Source organism: Tachypleus tridentatus, chromosome 11 (assembly GCF_004210375.1).
Source record: "Tachypleus tridentatus isolate NWPU-2018 chromosome 11, ASM421037v1, whole genome shotgun sequence".
NCBI classification, from domain to species: domain Eukaryota; kingdom Metazoa; phylum Arthropoda; class Merostomata; order Xiphosura; family Limulidae; genus Tachypleus; species Tachypleus tridentatus.
The window spans coordinates 83,669,266-83,688,500 of NC_134835.1; the positions used below are offsets into that span (position 1 = coordinate 83,669,266).

The window sequence follows — 19,235 nt, forward strand, 5'->3', positions numbered from 1 at the left end:
ATATCATAATGGTAAAAGCTTCACTGTACATCAGAAGTTCAAATTTCTGCATAACTTTGCAACAGGTACTAAAAGCATATATATAAATTATGCTTCACATTTAGCAGATTAACCAAGTAAATGTAACATTTATATTACAAAAAATTACAAGTGTTCACTAACTTAGATATAGTCTTAAAAGTACCCTACAGATATTACTATTACAAGTACTCACCATCTGAGGACATCAAATGGTAACAGCAGCCTACACATATTACTGCAATGATTTGGCGATGCTGAAGAAATTCTTTCATAAGATTAGGCCCCAAATCACCACAGCAGTGTAAACCACAAAGCACCACCCCATTACTGTCATCTGAAAGCTGTACATAACATTTACTTGAAATTGTTCAATATAAAATTAGGCACTCATCTGAAAAATTTCAATGAAAACATTATGTTTATTGTGGTTTTCTCTTAAAAGTCATTATAATGCCACCAACAACAAAAAACAGAATAAAACAAACTTTGAGGTTCACCTCAAATAAAGAAACAGGTAACAACTGGATCACCTTATTTGTTTTTTGACTTGTATTTTATCTTCTTTCTATTTCAATCTTCACCTGTATCTAAATTTCATTTAATTACCTTTCATTCATCAAGTTATTATTTTGTAAAGTGATAAGTATTCCAAACAGTAAAGATACAAAAACAAAATCTGCACACAGGCAATAGCCACAAATTTTTTCTAAAAAAAAAATAGTAAAATTAACTCTGAAACCTTCAAAGGAATTGTTGTTTTGGTTTTCAACAATCACCTCAAAATTTAAGCTTCTGTAGAAGTTGGTGAAATTCAATTCTACCAAGTAAAATATCTTATCACATCTTAATTTTTTCTAAGAATATTGAAAACTTACCAAATCCTATCAGTACATAAAGTAGTCCACATACCTTCAAATACTACTCTTCACAGATACACACGTATAAGGTTATGAATGTGTTTACACTCTCCTATCAAGTACATGTTAGACCTATTTTGAAACTTAAGAGATGTATCATAATGAACTGACAGTGATCTGTAGCACAATTACTGAAATGCTGAGTTTCTCACCTTGCTGAATGATTTTCTCCTACACTCACAATCAACTTGAGGCGGTAAGTTTCCTAATAACTTTCCAAACTCTTCTTTGTTGTCTGTTAATTTCATTGTTATGTGATGCATGTTGGAACTGCACTCACCTAATGATCAGGTATGTGTATGTATAAATATAGATCTATAAAAAAACAAACTGAATTGGTATACTACATAAAAAATGTAATTTGTACAACTGGCACATCATATTTTTATGCAAAATCCTCTAAACTTTAAATATGGTCAGACTAAATGACAACAATGCAAGTTATCACAAAAAGATAATGTTTTCATACACATAATATCAACTATGTCATTTATGCATCAGAAAGAGGAGACCTTAAGAAATGCACACTTCTGATTTAAAAAATACAGTTCCATACATAAAAATGAGGTAAACACAGCAGAGTTAATAGAAAATTGTTTTTTATTCCATTTATTATAACTTATTTTTTAACCAGTTTCTGAAAAAGCTCATATAAATTATTCAAGCAGTAAGAGATAAGGTTACTTTGTTATTTATGCTTACAGATTTCATAGAAACACAAAAATGTTCAACTTTCACAGAAGTTATATTTTTCCTATGCTGAAAATGCATTTCCAATAGACATTTACCTTCTCTAACAAGATTAGCTATTCTCATTCAATTCTGCCTCCTATACAAGAACTTTTTCTTCATGCATACCACAAGCCTGTGACAAATTGCAAAATTCCAACAAGTCTTTCATGCAAACCATCAAGAGGAGCATGACATGCTCACATGTCTCCCTCTACATTCCTCTACCAAAGAATCACTTCAAAGTTTAACAGAAGAGAGCAGCATGGAAGAAGTGTGAGGAGGAAGAGTGGGAAGTGTGAAAGGAGAGAAGTACTTATAAGATACACAATTTCAGTTTAAAAAAGTATAACTTCCAATATGGTACTTCCCTACTCTCACAAGAATCTGATTAGAATTCCACACTGAAAAGGAGGAGGGACTGGTGCAAGAGAAAAGCATACGTACCCCTCCAAAGTATCCTAAGGATATTCCTAGAAATGAGAAATTCAGATTCAAAGAAGGGGAAAACACCACCACTCCTGAGCTATGTATACTCTTTGCCCAACTGTGGAATGAGTAAGATATAAGGGTGGAAATGAGAAGAGTTCACCTGAGTGGGAGAGAATGTGGCAAGAAAGTAATCATTACCTTACAAATATATTGTAACTCATTCTTACAACAAGGAAGGTGGGTAAATAAAGAATGTATCTCTAGCTGTAGAGTAGCTAGGGCATGGTGGACTGTACTTGGTAAGTCAGCTACCTCCAAAACCTGCCTGCAGGGTACCAACAATGATGTGAGGGTAGGATGAAGATCATACTGTCTTCATCTCAAACTGAATAACCAGAGAATTGACAACCATTCTAATTCTGAAATACAACAGGAAATTTGCCCTGAGCTATCAATCTGGGAACTTGACATCCAGTATCAAAAAGATGTTTATCTCATGCAGTGAACTTCCCCAACTATGCAGCAGGCCAGAACCATTCATATGGCAATGACATCCCCATAAAAATAGAGGATAAGGAATAGCAATGAACAAAACAGGAACAATTCCACACACCACTGCTGTGACCCAAAACATAGGCAAAAGAAATCGAGAGAAGAAAGTAGACAACCCAAAACTGTGTGAAGATGTATGTTAACCTGCCTGTGGGGTACTGACATCCATGTGATGGTAGGAAAAGGGCTCCAAACTGAAAAGTTAAAGTGCATTCTGATGTTTCAATCCATTTTCATTAGTTATTGCAAATAGGAGGCTATCATATCACCTCCACCCACAGGTCATCACTGCTCTACTCTTAACTGTATGGTTATTGTGTAGAGCTTCTTCAGCAGAGTGCTTTCATGGCCAATCACCCCAGTGACTTGGAAATGGAAAGTGGTGAGGACTCCTGCACTCTACTTGAAAAAGAGAAGGTGACAATGAGGTGGACAGCCCAGAGGAACGTTATCACCTAATACAGGTAACTACAAAACCTATTTTATAAAGCAGATCATACTGAGTTCTTCACTCCAGACATGGCAGGGATGAGTAGCAATCCCCTTCTGCTTTACCCATGCAGTTCATGAGTGGTACTGTCTGAGACAGTTGTGTTATGGAACAAAATATCACAAAGTCATGAACCTACAAGGAATCTTGTGGAACACCCAATCTCAACGATGAGGGTATGAAGCCATAGAAAAGAAAGTGTGGGTTACCATGGCTGGAAAGTGCAGATTTCGAGTTGAAGAATACATAACCAGGTATCACTTGCCACAGAGGGGGATAAAAAATCCACAGAAAGGTCCCTGAAAAGAAAGTATGAATTAAAACCTTCTTGTTGAAGTTGCACCAAAGCCTGAAAAATGGTCACAGATGGTAGACAAAACTACAATGAAAAGAAAAGCGGGATATAAAGGAAATAATGGGAGATGAACATACTAAGTGTGGTCCACATGCCAGATTGCAGAATCTCCCCCATTGAATAACAAAGATGAGAAGCAAGGGAAAAAGAAAGGTGTTGAATCTGATGGAAGGACACTTGTTAGAAATTCCAGGAGGAAGAAGAAACTGAAGAACAAGTTAATTGAACCAAAAAACAGAACCAACTGGTCAAGCTAGAAGGTAAAAATTCATGAAGGGAGGATGACTGCTAGGAAATAAAATATTGGGAATGTGTACCCTGTGAGGAAGCAGTTCAAACAATATAATGATAAAAAGCCTTGACCAGACAGAGAGGCCTGTCCAAATCTGGTCAAGGGTAAAGATGGGAAATAGAAGGAAACAAAACAGGAGAAAAGAAGCTGTTGAGGTCTTTGGGAAAAAGAAACGATCTGGATGAAGGAGAAGATAGGTAGAGTGATAGACGGTAGATGAAATGTAAATGGCAAATACATCTGACTATCAAAATTCACAGGGCAATAAAAGAAAATATGTTTTAAGTGAAAGATGAAACATGGAACACAAGGAAAGCAGTTCAGATGGCGATAAAGTAAGGGAATGGAAGACCAAGTTAACATCCCAATCTGGAAGTGTAGGTCACCTGTGAGGGCAACGTATCCAAAAAGAATGTATGAGCATGGTAAGGACAGGGGAAGTTAAAATAAAAATAAAAGGTATGGGATAAGGCCACTAAATATCTCAAAAGCAAGGAAACTGAAGACCCATGGTTGAAGAGCCAGGTGAGAAATTCTGATACACAAGCCACAGTAGCCCAGTCAGCAGGAAAACCCTAACTGTAGACTAATGATGGAATACCTTCCAACTGCACTGTTACAACTACATGGAACCAGCTAACAAGGAACTGACTCACCACATGAAACTGGAGGTTGTTCCATGTAACATTTGATCTCCTAGCATATAAAAGCACATAAATCCACTGTTGGGTTGATCACACCTGAGGTCTCAGAAAAAATGCTAGTTGCTGGTTTATCCCCTATGAAGTGGTAACATCAATTTTGAAATTCATTGCACAGTGGGGTTTACTAAATTTGAGTGCAGAAAATACGGTGACTAGAAATAACTGATACTAACAGAGGAAAGGAAATTAATTTAAAAACAACCTCTTTGTGAGAAAAAGTCAAACATGAAGCATTAAACAAACAAAACAGTACATCTAAATCCAACCACTGAATCCAAACGAGAAGTGATAGTTTAGTAGAGAAGTGAGTATACTATGCTCCTACTGGTGAGGAGGTAACACATGATTATTTTCATGAGATGCATGTTGGAATCTTGCAATTCCAATAGGGGGGAATGGAAGGCTTGTGGCATGTATAAAAGAAAGTGTTTGCATACAGAAGACAGAACTGAATGAGAATACCTAATCTTGTGAGAGAGATAAGTACTGCATCTGAACTTTTAACCCTTTCCATATGGATGAGGGGTCAAAGATGAAATAATCAAGTTTGTCAACTTGCATTAAAAATTTTATTGAACCACTATTTTATGAATTTATGACATTAATTTTGCTATCAAATTGTATATTATAATTCAAATCTCCACATTATACATTACTCAGTTTTAAATTTTAAAGCAAATATTAAAAAAAAACCCACTGAAACATTGATTTTTGTGTGTTTCATGGTATGTTGAATGCAGTACTGGTTCAAATTAGATGTTTTGATGTCAAAATACAAAGTCTGTACTTTTGTTCTAGCTATGAACTCAAATTACCAATACTGAAAAGCTAGAATATAAAATAATAACCTGTTATATTTTTCTATTTGCTGAGATATCACTCATGTACTGAATCAAACTCAGTGGACTTACTCAAATCTTTCTATTTTTGAAAATAGTTCTTTATACACACTTAATTCTATATATGACATTTGAATAACCAACTGAAAGTTCAGAATATCCACCAAGTGTTTTCTCAATCATTTTCCAAGATAACAGTTGTGTCTCTTTCTTTCAAGACCAGTAAGTTGTGTCTTTAGCCTGTTCAAAATTTCATATTTTTTTTTTTAGACACAAATACAGTTTAGTTACTAAATTTGATAACTTATAATGGAATTTTAAGGTAACGATATAGTGATTTATTCATTTTTTCTGTTATTCAAATCTATATATATATAACCTAAAAATAATTTTGTTTCTCATCCTTCACATGCAAAATTTCTTAAGGCTTAGCAACCAAGTACAAAGGTCATAACTAAAAGAGAAAAATGTTTGCTTTAATTCTTTACTTACCATTCTTTATTTTAAGAAAAGTAAATTTAAAAAAAATTTGTTTGTAAATAGCAATAATGTACGTACATATATAATTTATTATAACTGAAATGTGACTTTACAAAATACTTATACACTAAAACACAGTCAAAACAGGTCACTTTCTAACGGTCAGTTTTATATTATCAGATACAGTAATATGAATGCACATGTGCCACATGTTAGCCAGTGTTGGTCAGTGTAATAAAAACAATAAATATACATAAGTTTATAATGTTATGGCATTTAAACTATTTAGACTAAACACTTGTGTTTGAGTTGTAATTTGTAGTCATCCTAGAAAGAAAAAGGCATAATTTATATTTGTTTCCTAATTTTTTACGGTGGTTATGAGATTGGTCAAATCTATTGAACATATACAGGTACTCTAATTCAATTGTGAAAATAACAGATAAATGTTGTAGATAGCAGCATCAGTTGATGATGGCTGCCATTTAAGGACTAAAACATGTTTGATAATTAACTGGAGGTTAAAAAGATTTCACATTTTCTCATGTATAAAAGTATTTTAATCTTAAATCTCTGCAAGTTAAACAGTCAACATTCTAAAGAAAAAAGATTTATGATAAAACCTTAATTAAAATATCTTAATACATAATTCAAAAACCTCATAATTTTTGTACAAAAGCCTTGTAATGTTTACTAACAACCCAAAAAAATCATGGTATGGTTACTCTCATGGATACTTTTGTAGTTACAAGCTGGTTGGATTCCACCCAACCTGTAATGAAAGGGTTAAATATATTTCTTTATTTGCATTTGTTTTTGAATTTCACACAAAACCATATGAGGGCTATCTGTGCTAGCCATCCCTAATTTAGTGTAAGACTAGAGGGAAGGCAGCTAGTCATCACCACCTGCTGCCAACTCTTGGGCTACTCTTTTATCAATGAATAGTGGGGTTGACCATCACATTGTAACACGCCTATGAATGAAAGGGCGAGCATGTTTGGTGTGATGTGGATTCAAACCTACAACCCTCAGATTATGAATTGAGCACTTTAACCACCTGGCCACGTTGGGTCCACGTTAAACATGTAAGGTTTTGAAACACAGGCTTGCTATCAGAAGGTTGCAAGTATGTAATAAAAGGAAATTTACAGAATATTATTAATTTATCATTAAAACATAACTAACAGTAAAGTGCAAGACTTTATTAGTCAGCAATATATTTCCCTTACTCTTAGCTTGAATACAATGCTATACACACACACATTATATATATATGAGAGAGAGGGAATGTGTTATAAAAATCTGGCTCCAGGGAGAATGAGAAAATATGTTAGAAGTGAAGGGTTAAAAACAACTTCAATATTCCTTTATAAATCTTGCTACATTCATAATTTATTGAAACAGATAGCTCAAAATTTATTATGGTGAAAGAACAAATAGGCAATGTGCATTGTATAATACAATGTCTTGAAAGTTTGCTTTACCTTTCAAAGATCTTTCTTTGGCTGAAAGACACAGAGCTTTCTCACGCTCTATACCAATAACCTGAATACCAAAGTTGTTATGAAGAACTTGGCCTAGATAGCCCTGAAATATATAGAAATATTTATATTTAACACCAGAAATATATTTTTAAATAAATTCAAAATCAATAAATGATCCATTTTTATTCAAATATTTGAGACAATAAACTGTCATTTAGAAAAACCTTTATATCAAAATATTAATACTCTGAAATTTTACCTAACAAATGTTTTAAATTAAAACTGTCTTCCGACTTTGGTATTGCTAAATTATTAAAAAAAAATCTTCATCAATACACAGGATCTAATCAAAGTACTGTCACAAATTAGATGTATAAAATGCATTAAAACTCAGTGTGAGAGAGTAAGGTCTCTTTTTTTTTTAAGCACACAAATTTTTAGAGTGACCTCTTATCAAGTATGTTTAACATACATAACATTTATCAAACAGATGGCCTCATATGTTTGGCTTATTGTTAGTCAATAATTTTGCATGTTCTTTTCTGCAAGTTTTAAGCCATCTAGTGATTGAAGTTACATACCTAGAATTACATAAAAGACGTTTAAACTAATCTTTTTAAACATGAAATTTATCTTTATATCTGAAAATAATGTTTGAATCTATTCTGAGGTTTAAAAACTATTCTTAAAAAAATAAGTTTGTGGATAAGTTATATAAAAGAGTAAGCCATGGGGATGAACTGTACTACATGGACAGAACACCTTCTTTTACTAAATGGAACCAGTCATGCTCAAGAGGCAGCCTCAACAGCTGGAAACTGGTAAGTGGCAATTATTCCCCATGCTCCACTAGAAGAAAAAGGGGTGGGAAAGTGCACTGCATTACCATAAAACTTTGTAATGGGTAGCCATAAAAACCTTAATTTTTGAAGCAGGTTAGTGCTATATTCTAAACTAGGTATGGAGGATACCTAGATATCCCATGAGTGGATACAATCTGAATCAGGCCTTATTTAAGAGAATGAGCATAATGAGGATACCTCAAGCAGTCCAGTGGAATATCCTGTCTGATGAGTGAGTGCTATATCAGGCCTTGATAGTCCTCCACTGTGTAGATTTCTGAAAAGCAAGTCTTGTTAAGCACCATTTGCTACAGACTGGGATCCTGTGAGGTATGAGAGGGTCCATCAAAAGTAAGAATGGCAACCAGAGGTAGTATATAGCTTGTTGAAGCTAAAGCCACATGACAGACAAAGTGTGTGACAAAAGATGAAGGACTACGCACCTGCAAGCCCAAAAAACCTCCTTCAACAGTTAATGGAAGGGAGCAGCCAAAGATTGTGTACTGTGAGGATGCATCGACAAGCATCCCTATCCAAAGAAGAATTTACTAAATGGATGAGGTGATGAAGTTGTTCAGTAAGAGTAAGAGGAGAAAGGTCATGGGTAGAAGAAGGATTCCAAGAAATAGAGATGAGATCAGGAACCATGAAAGGGAGCAGTGCAGGTCAAATAACCATGGGCCAGACAGATGGGACAAGGCAGGTGTTCAAAATCTGGAGAAAATAAAAATAGATGGAAGAGACATAGTAGGGGTGAATGTGCTGCAGAAGTTTTAGAGAGAAAAGCATGATCAGAATAGAGAAGAGCACATGAGTGATGAAAAAAAATGCAGGAAGAATCAAGAGTATACATATCAAAATGATGATAAATACAGGTGAAAAGGAGAAGGAAACAGGTTTTAAGGAAAAGATGATACAGGAAGTACCAGGAACGAATAACTCAATGGTAATGGAAAAATAGTAGAAAGAGCTATATACAATATCAGTAATCCGTGGTCAAAAAACCATATGAAGAATTCAGATATGGGGGAACAAAAGGATGACAAGGGTAGAAAGAACAACATAGTGACTTTGAAGTAAAGTATACCAATTTTACCGGTAAACAAAAAATGAGGATTGTTGAACAGAATGGGAAAGAAGGTAGTCAACATATGCAGAGAGTATGAAACATATAACAAGGTACTGGACAAATCTGATGCATGAGGTCTGAATTACCATACATCTGGATAGAAAAGAGAAGAAGAAGGTTGAAGAAGAGAAGAGTGGGAGAGAAGGAGAGGACTGCAGAAGCTGTAATAGAGGAAATCATGTTTGAACTGTCCAACAGAGTGTCACAAGAAGGACTATGAGGGGTAGCCAAATGAGAGGGAGGACATGAGGTGAGAGACAAATAGGAAGTAAACACATAGAAGCGATGGACCAGTCCTGACTGAAATGTATTCACTGCCAAAGCCTTTAGATGCCAAACATGAGACCAGAAAAGGGAAAGTTTGTTATTGTTGTCAGTGGCAAAAGCATCTTTGAGAGGGGTGCCCAGACAAAAGCACAGCCATTTGAGAACCCAAGAATTAAAGAACCATAAAATAGGGAAAATCTAGCTGGACCTCACAACAAAATTCAGAATACCCAAAACATGACAAGTCACAAGTTAGATTTGTAGGAAATGGGCTCAAGAAATAAGGTTGAGTGTTTTGAGACAGAGTGAGGGAAATTGATTATTCCCTTGTAACTGATATAGGAAACTGTAGTTCAGTTGCCCATGTGGTTCACAACCAAACTAGAAAATGATCCACAGCTCAGTGAACCCCTAAGAGTCCTAAGAGATTGAAATGAAGATTCAATTCTTCTGGGGACCATCAACCTGAAATTTCCAAAGAGTTGAAACAAGTGCCCCACTCCATGAGAGAACTTTTAAAAAGAGATCCTTAGAGAGGTTCCATTTATTATGCAGTCCACTTCATGTGAGCATGACTAAAGGGGCTAAGAGATTCCATGGAAGCCCAAGTCCCTAAAAGTGAGAGAACTACCCATACAGAAAAGAATAAGCAGATAGAGCAGTAGAAATCAATTGCTCTGTGTCCTTCAAATGAAACAGAGAAGGTCAGGTCCAGCTGAGATACAAATTACAGAACATACACAAATTAACCATATATTAAGTGAGTGTAAGATGACACTCCTCCACTTTGACCAACCAACCACCCAAACAAGAGGGGCTTGCTTTCTGAAGTAGGAGAAGAATAGAATTATTGGAAGCCTGTTGGAACAGAGCTTAAATGATGTCATTCATCCATTTCATTCATGAATTTCATGAGCAAAATAAAATGTATGGTGCCAGTGCATGACCAAAAGGGGAGAGGGTTGAACTGATAAACCTAACCCCCATGAACACACCAAAGCTAGAATCTGGATGCAGGGAAGATGGGAATATGAAAATAAGCATATAAGCTGCTCATCTCGATTATCCAAAGTTACAGAACAAATAACCATTGCAGGGTGAGAAAACTCTCCAAGAAACCAATTAAAATGTGAAAGATCTATGATGATATTCCAACCTTCAATTTTCTTGGGAATGAAAAACAGGTGGGAATAAAATCCTGGAAAAGGATGAGAAGTTCATTCAATAGCTTCCTTAGCCAACAAGTTTAAGATTGCCTCTAACATATGCTGTCAAGAAACAGGATATCCTGGAGAAGAGAAGGAAAGGGAACAGGAGATAAAAGAGGAGTGTAAAATGAAGAGTCAATCTCTCTGACAAAACATCTAGCATCTAACAGTCAGCCATAAATGGAAGCCAAGAATCCTCAAGCTGAGCTAAATGGACCCCTATTGTCCCTGTGCCAAGAGGATATTCACCACAGAGACTGATGACACCAAAGTCTGTGAACAGAAAAATGGATAGAAGTAGCAATTTGGTAACAAAGGAGCTTGAGAGAAATGGGAAAGAAATGAGGATAAGGAAAACTATTGGCACATGGCCTCAACAAGTGGATCAGGAACTCCATCAAAAATACATTCCCAGAGGAAAGGGGCCAGATGAAGATTTCTGAGATAAGAGAAAAGTAAACAAACATGAGCAAGAAGAGCATCCCTCTCCAACAGATCCAAGCAACAGGGCAAACAAATAACAAGTGAAAAAAGAAAGGAAGATGATATCTCTAAAGTAAAGAAAATAAGGGAAACCCTTAAGAGAACTGTAGGTTGCCTCAGAATGAAGGTGAATCCTGAAAACAAAGCATAAGATGGTAGTAAGGGTAAGTACAAGGCAATAAAATTAGGCCTGAGAAAGGAAAATAGAGGATCTGAGCCTCAAGCCTGAAGAAAGAATTTCAGATTGTGGGTGATAAAGAAAGCTAAGGCACATGTATCAATCAGGCAAGGAATATAATACATGCTAGTATCAGAAAAAGCTGTTGGGGTAAAAAGAGTTTAGCACGAACCTGAATATTTGCAGGAGAAGGAAGAACACAATAGTGAGAAGAGGAGATCAAGTGTGAAAGGAAAAAGAAGAACCATATGCCACAGGAGAAAAAGAAAGTATATAAAAAACTTTAGAAATAATATCCAAGAAAGAAGAAAGCCTGTACACATCACTGACAGTAGTAGTTGAATTATTGACAGAGGCAGGACATGGGACAAAGCTGCCAAAATCCTCATTTTCATGAACTAGATTCACAAGTAGAGGAGTATCTGTTTTAGGCCTAGAAGAATATTTAGACCACATGAAGAACTTAATCTCCCATTGAAAAATAGCTATCATGTCCTTGACTTATAAAGAGGAACCAGACTTCATTGTTGTTATTTATTCAGAATAACTAATTGTCCTGTACTATGGCAAAGTGGAAGTGACAAAAAGTTATAAATTCATAATTCAGAAAGAAAAAGGCTCCCAAAAAGCTGAACATACATAATTATTTGAAAATTAAATTGTAAAATTAAAGTTGTAAAATAAACATCCCATAAGAATGGTTTTGATTTGAGTAGATAATATTACAAGAAAAAATACCATTTTCAGTTAAAACTCACAAACTGTATTATTGTAAGAATCTAAATATTGGAATCACAGTTATAAAAGAACCACTATGTGGTTTTACTGAGATGGATATATGGATCTGTCTATCTATATTTTATATATATATATTAGTAATTACACAATTAATTAAGATTTAATGAAAACTTAAAATTAAGATAAAGTATCTTCAGCATTTAAGTATGTAAAAACAACATTTTTTCTAAAAACTTTTACATCTAAAATTAATGGTGTTTGTTAAGTATTACATCCTGTGATTGACATTTAGCCTAATTTTTATTAGAAAAAACAACACATGCATACCCACAATGATCAATGATTGATGGATATTTTCAATTTCCTTACCAGGCCTGAGCCAACATCCACAACTCTGTTGCAACACACCTCCTTACAAATTATGCCTAACAACTCTGCCAGTTGGTTTACTTCATGTATTTTTTTGGGAGCCATTCCTCGTTGGATGGATGGTGGTATTGTGACATTTACACTGGGATTGATGTTGACCCTATGAGTCATAAATCTTGCCTCTGCCATAGTGAGACAAGTCTTAACAAACGACTGCAAACTCTGTGGCCAATCACTCTAGAAATGAAAAATTAACTCACCATAAAAGTGCAAGCGTATACAGTATGCAAGAAATAGACAAGCATGTAATTTTTTTGTCAGCTGATTTGTCATTTTAATAATTTATGTGCTTTTTTTTAACATTATTTATTAAAAGAAAAAGTAAATAAAGCTTAAAAACATGTGTAGTTAAAAACTAAATATCAACAGACAAGCTATAAGTTAAGTCTGAAACAACTCTATGTACAGGAAACATTATTATGCATACCTTTATAATTAACAAGTCAGCACTCCCTGGGTTTTGAGAAAAAAAAAACAACAAAAAAACTATGTTGTTTCCCCATTCCATATTTTGATAGGAACTTAATTCAAGATTCCTTTTGGCTTTGATGCCCAACTTGCTGAGCTGATAAAGGATATGGTTACAAAGAGAGGGATACCATTGGAAGGCATCCCTGGCATGTTTCTAAGCCTTCCATACCTCCCAGCAAGCAGAACTCCACCATGGGTGAGGAAAGTGTGTTGAGGTCTTAGGAATAGATTGAGCAAGTATCTCAACAACACATTCAGTCCCTGTTCCCATGCAGACAGATGACAGCAGGATCAAGTTCTAAAAGAGCACTGAAAGAGGATCAGTTGGCCTGGTCCAGCTTCCATCAAGGCAAATGTATCAGGTGGCACTGACCACTGACAATTTCCCTCATAATGATAGATATATTGTCACTGGCCTGTGGGTTACTGTCAACTCTCCAAGTAAAGTGAGAGAAAAATGAAAAAGCAGATATAAATCAATGGCAGTAAAAGGCTGACTAGATGCAGGAAAATAAGGAAAATATGTATAAGACCCAGGAAGGTTGTGATTTGAGAGCACATGCTCTGTGGAACAACCCTTCCCATCAATATTAGTACCACCCCAATTATTACAATCAGTACTAATGGCTTTAAATATGATGCATTATGTCAACAACACTTAAAAGTAATTTCAACAACAATAACAGAAGAAGGAAGGCTTTTCAAACTTTCATAAAGTATTTGTAATGATCATTCTTTTGTAACTATTCTAAAACCATTTTCATTTATTTTGCTAAGTGCTTGTTATTACAATGTTACACAGGTTTATGTAATTTTGCATTTAATAAAAAACAAAAGGAGCTTTTATACCAAAATAAAATAGCTTACATTTCAGATACAGTAAGATGGCCATGTAAATACAACACATGCATGACAATTGTTTAATTTTACTGTAAAACCACAAATGAGAATCTCTGACAAAACTGATAATTTGACTCAAAAAGTAGTAGTTACCGATTTGCCAAACAACAACAGAAATCAAACCTCCCTGAGCAAATATTGACAAAGTCTTAAACATTTCATTGGGATTTTATGGCTAATGAAGCTCTTAAAACTGATGACATATCTATGGTTTCAGTTTGCCATCTGACACTGCGAGTACTGACAGCCATTAGAACTAGGATCCTCGTAACAAATATCTACAAAAACCTATAGCTAATACAATGGCTGACCACTTAGCATGAAGTTAGCTGCATACATTCCAATTCGATAGATGTGAATGCATGTTAAGTTTCACTATGACAGCTGTTCAGATGTTTTAATTTTACATTAAAATGTCTACAGAAGGATAAATATAGCAGCAAGATTACTTTTCTTTCTTTATGATCCTAGGACCAATTGCAGTATAAAGTTTTTTCACTTTTCACAAATTTGATTTTTATTATATTGAAGAACACTTAACACCAGTAATTTTGAGTTAAAATCAGAAGTGCTCAGAAAATGATGTTCTATTCTACCCTTGTTAAATTAATATATTTATTTCCTTCTTAAAAACAAATTAATGTACATAGGTAGTATTACACCATATTAACCATGTTCACTATAGTGTTGTGTTCTAACAAAGCTAAACTCCATGGTAACAAACTTCATATCAAATTAACATAAAAAACATCATATACAGTATATACATATCTTTAATAAACCCAAAGGTTTAATGTTATAGACTAAACATTCTCAAGTTGTTATATATGTGCAGAATGTTTTATAATTTTCCCATCATGCAACCTTTTGGTTATACATTTCCAAGACCTTATACATTGGTTTATATGAAAAAATGTGCAAATTTATCATTTATACACTGATGACAAGTTCACTGGCAATTTCATTAATTACATCAAATCTGATAAGAAAACAAATTGACAGATTTTTTAAAAATGCAAACCAACATAGACTGAAAGTAATTTATCTTATATTAAACATATACTGTACTACCTGAATCACTGGAACAATAGGCTTCTTTGGCATAACAGTGTGTGTTTAAGTACAAATTATGTAGTTTATGTATATATGCTTACACAAAAGCCTTACCTTAATAAAACCAAATGGAACTTTGTTCATTTCTTCAAACCTGAGATCCTGAAGATGAGCCTTCCACTATATTAAGAAAGAGAATATATAAAACACAATAAAATACTGAATACATTGTGTAGTTCTGTTGAATACAATACAAAATATAGTTTTATTACTCTATTACCCTTTAATCATCAAATGCTGATGTTCATGTGAGGGTGTCACACTTGTCTTAGTCACTTTTATAATCATTAGTATTACTTTTGCTCCTCACAAGGCCACTTCATGTCCTTCATGAAAGAACAGAGAATTATTATCATTATTTTTTTACAATAACTTGAATTCACCTTCATGCTTGTTAACCCTGTACACCCAGGTTAATATTCTGGTAACTTAATATATATATTAAACTCTATATCTGTTTAACAAGTTTTTTTCATTATGTGACTTTTACGTGTTATACAGAAGTTTCACACATACAAAGTACATTTTAAGCTTCTGTGATAAGCTTATCTTGGTGATCAGTAAAGTCCTTTATATGATAAGAAAACCTTTTTGAACATGTTTCAGCTGTTGTTTAAACAAAAGAAAATATTCTAAGACTTTTCTATTACCTAAAGAATTAAAATGCATGTACAACTTCTGCAAGTTCCATTCTATTAAGTGTTACCAAAAAAGAAAATATATCAGATATTATCTTTTGTTCATTATTCCAAATTCCAATCAGTTAAAAAACAAACAAACATCAAATTTATATTTTGTTATTTAAAAGCCATTGGTAACAGCATCACTTGCTTATTGAATTTTTTTACATACAGAAGTATTAAATCATTTTCTTAGGAATGAATCTAAAATTCTGCTTGATAATTACACAGGGTAGTTCAAAATTATCTCTCGTATTGTAAAATTTAATAATTAACTGACAAAAGAAGTACAAACACACAATTTTCAACATCTTGTAGCCCAATTCAAGCACGTTTTATTGTCATATTTTTTTGTTTTTTACTTCAGTGAGCAATGTTACCCTATAAAATGGCTATTATGCAAGAAAAGGCTTAATAACACATCTGGATTGCAGACACAAAGTCAGTGACTGTGGTGCAACATAATTACAAATATCAATACAGAATATAACTGCTATTGAAACCAACCACAAGGGAATGGGGAAAAAAGTTTTTAGAGGCAGGCAGTGTGTTACATTAACTAGAGAATAAAAAGTCCTCTCTTAGTAATGAACTTATTGAACAGATAGACAAATTATTTAAGCACAGCTCACAAAAACTGTTTTGGTCAGCTTCACAAGAACTTAACATGACAAACACATCTATGTTCCACATCATCCATAAGCAACATCCACATGCCTCCAAACTTAAATTGGTACAGACACTGCAACTGTCTTGCACTCCAATTGCAGTGAACCTTCTTGATCACAGGTATGAAGACAACACATTTCCAGTTTATTTATTATTTAGTGATGAGGTTATGTTCCATACCTTGGATAAAGTGATTCATCATAATGTCCATATCTGGGGCTCACAAAACTCTCGTAACACCATCAGAATTGCACATGATAGCCCAAAGGCATGTGTGGTATTTTGTAATGTATGACAGGATTGCTGGTCCTCTCTTTTTTTACTGAGAGTACAGTTACCAGAAGCATGTATCTTGACACGCTGGAACAATTTTTAGTCACAAAAAAACAGGAAACGTAACTATGGATAATCTTTCAACAGAATAGTGCTCCACTTCACTGGAGTTTGTTAGTCAGATGCTTCCTAGATCAGATATTTAAAGTGATGGATTAGTCAGGATATGCTAATTCTGTGGTCTCCACATTCCCAGACTTCTTTCTTTGGGGATATGTTAAGGATATCATGTATCACATGCCTATAACAAATATCACGTAGCTAAAGAAGAAGATAATGAATGCCATCACTAGTGTAACTGTGGGTATGTTGCAGTGAACGTAAACCGAAGTATAATATTGGTTAGTGTTTGAGTTGGGTTGCATGATGTTAAAAGATGCATTATTGTAGTTTTCATTTAATATTTAAAAGGAAAGATAAATCTGTACCAAACTATATTTTTGGTAAAGCTTAAAAAGTTTATTACAACTACTGCAGTGGTAAAATAGTTTTTGCTGAAAATGCTATCTTTAATGTCACATCTCTCTACAATCTTAATTTACACTGACTGAAAATACAAGAAATTATTGTATGTTACATTTACTTTACACACTGCTGTTACAATTTTCTGTGCATTCTATATGCCTTGAACAAAACCCTTATCACTATGTTATTGAAAAGTGCACCAGTCTAAGATGTAACCATCATTAAACTATAGCCTTTCATATCCTCAAGCTCAGTAACTCTTGTGGGCACTAGCATTTCAACAAAGGATCATTCACGACAAAGCAAGCTGAGTTCATCAGACATAAGGAAGAGAGATGGGATGTTGTGTAAAGTGAGTATCTAAATGAAATACTTTTTCAGGTAAGGAAAATGGTAATTTCAGAAATGCTATTAACATCTCTGTATAACAAACAACTAGAATTCCACAATGAAAATCATGGAGAAGCCAGAGCAAATAAAAAAAATTACAGAGAAACTTCTTTCTGAAAACATAGTCAAAGAGAAAATCCATGAAGCACAACATTCACTAGTGGGGCAGTGCTTAGTGCAAGATCACATCCATGCTAAGCCTGGGAAACTCTTCACTCAGCAGAGGTGGTAGAGAAAACATTATTCTTAAATGAATCTTTTGTTTGGTGCTAAAGTGTCACTAAAGTGGGCAGAGTGCAAGTCTGCTCAACCAGCAATCACCCTATAAGCTGTCCGTTGTACATAAAGGTGTACCACTGAATAAATCCTTTAATAATGCTCGAGTCTTTTCATTAATAGCATAAACTATGCTACATACCTTTAACTTAAAGACAAAACAAGTATCTACACTTCTGTTAGGTGTAAATAAAAAGAAAGAATTATTTCTAAAATTATTACAGAGAAAAATAACTGAGTAAACTAAAAAAGTAATTACTTCATAACAAAGTATTGTATGCATATTTTAAGAACTGAGAGAAATAAATTTTAAATTTAACCTTCTATTATTTTCCATCATACTGCATATTTCTCTGTTCTTAAAATATGCAGTATGATGGAAAATAATACAAGGTTAAATTTAAAATTACCTGAATCTGCAAAACCTATTAATGTAGTTTACAATGAGTGTTGTAACACATAAAAAACATAAAAAAGTATATTTGGACACCACTGTTAGTGAATGGTATAAAAACAAGTAAGTAATTTGGGGATTAATAGCAATGTAAAATGAGAAATACATTGTAGTTTATATATCTGTACATATAAACAAACAAAATATTCACTTATTATACAAGTTATAGCTGAAATGCTTTTGAGTTTAAATCTGCAGTGCACATAGAAGAAGTATGGAAGAAAACACATCTGAAACTTATATTATTTTCATAATGCTTTAAACCTGTTGTTCAACAAGTTGTTAATGAAATATGTTGTGGAAGAGTCATAAGTGGTCTTACCTATTGGGCAATTATCTAGGATGCCAGTGCTAGATTTTTTAATCTAATTTTGAGCTTTCTTACCATTATTGAATCCCATTTACTGATTTCTGCCTAAGGCTCCAGAATGATTAAGGCCACCCCTAAAAGGTGTAAATTACAAATTGAGGAAGTATTTCTTCTTTTATTTAGGAGATACACTTTGAAATATTTTACGTTTCTTCAAGGTTTTTAAATAAATACCTAGAAGTAAACTAACTGTAAACAGTACATCAATAAATTTCAGTTTTATGTTCCTACCTCATATGGAATGTTTTCAAGAACATTTGAAGTAAATATTTTTGTTACACAGAAGTTATAAACCCATGAATATTCTGCTAAGAGTCTGACAGTTTCGTAGATTTTCAAGTCATCTGAAATAACTTCATCTTGAGCCATCCTGTTTCCTGAAACAAATACAACATAAAGTTCCTCTCAAACATAATTGTGAAGTGTACAAACCATTTTGAACTCAACATAAAACACAGAAACCATGACATAATTTGTAAGTCACTATAAATTATACATTCTTTGATGTGCAACAATCCCATTTTAACTGCAAATCACTTTGG

General features: G+C 33.9%; 1 protein-coding gene across 5 annotated transcripts in view; it reads right to left on the bottom strand.

The window, feature by feature from the left end:
- Positions 1-19,235, bottom strand: part of LOC143232632 (methyltransferase-like protein 25B) — a 34,388-nt gene that overhangs the window by 13,640 nt on the left and 1,513 nt on the right. For all 5 annotated transcript variants that reach the window (XR_013017635.1, XR_013017634.1, XM_076468292.1 and 2 more), the window contains 6 exons: positions 18,925-19,070; positions 15,111-15,176; positions 12,513-12,749; positions 7,299-7,401; positions 1,091-1,218; positions 215-362 (listed from right to left, as the gene is read on the bottom strand). Coding sequence is in view for 3 of the 5 variants with exons in the window: in XM_076468292.1 (XP_076324407.1) it covers positions 215-362; positions 1,091-1,218; positions 7,299-7,401; positions 12,513-12,749; positions 15,111-15,176; positions 18,925-19,062 (820 nt within the window). In the remaining 2 variants the exon portion in view is untranslated. The remainder of the gene's footprint in view (positions 1-214; positions 363-1,090; positions 1,219-7,298; positions 7,402-12,512; positions 12,750-15,110; positions 15,177-18,924; positions 19,071-19,235) is intronic.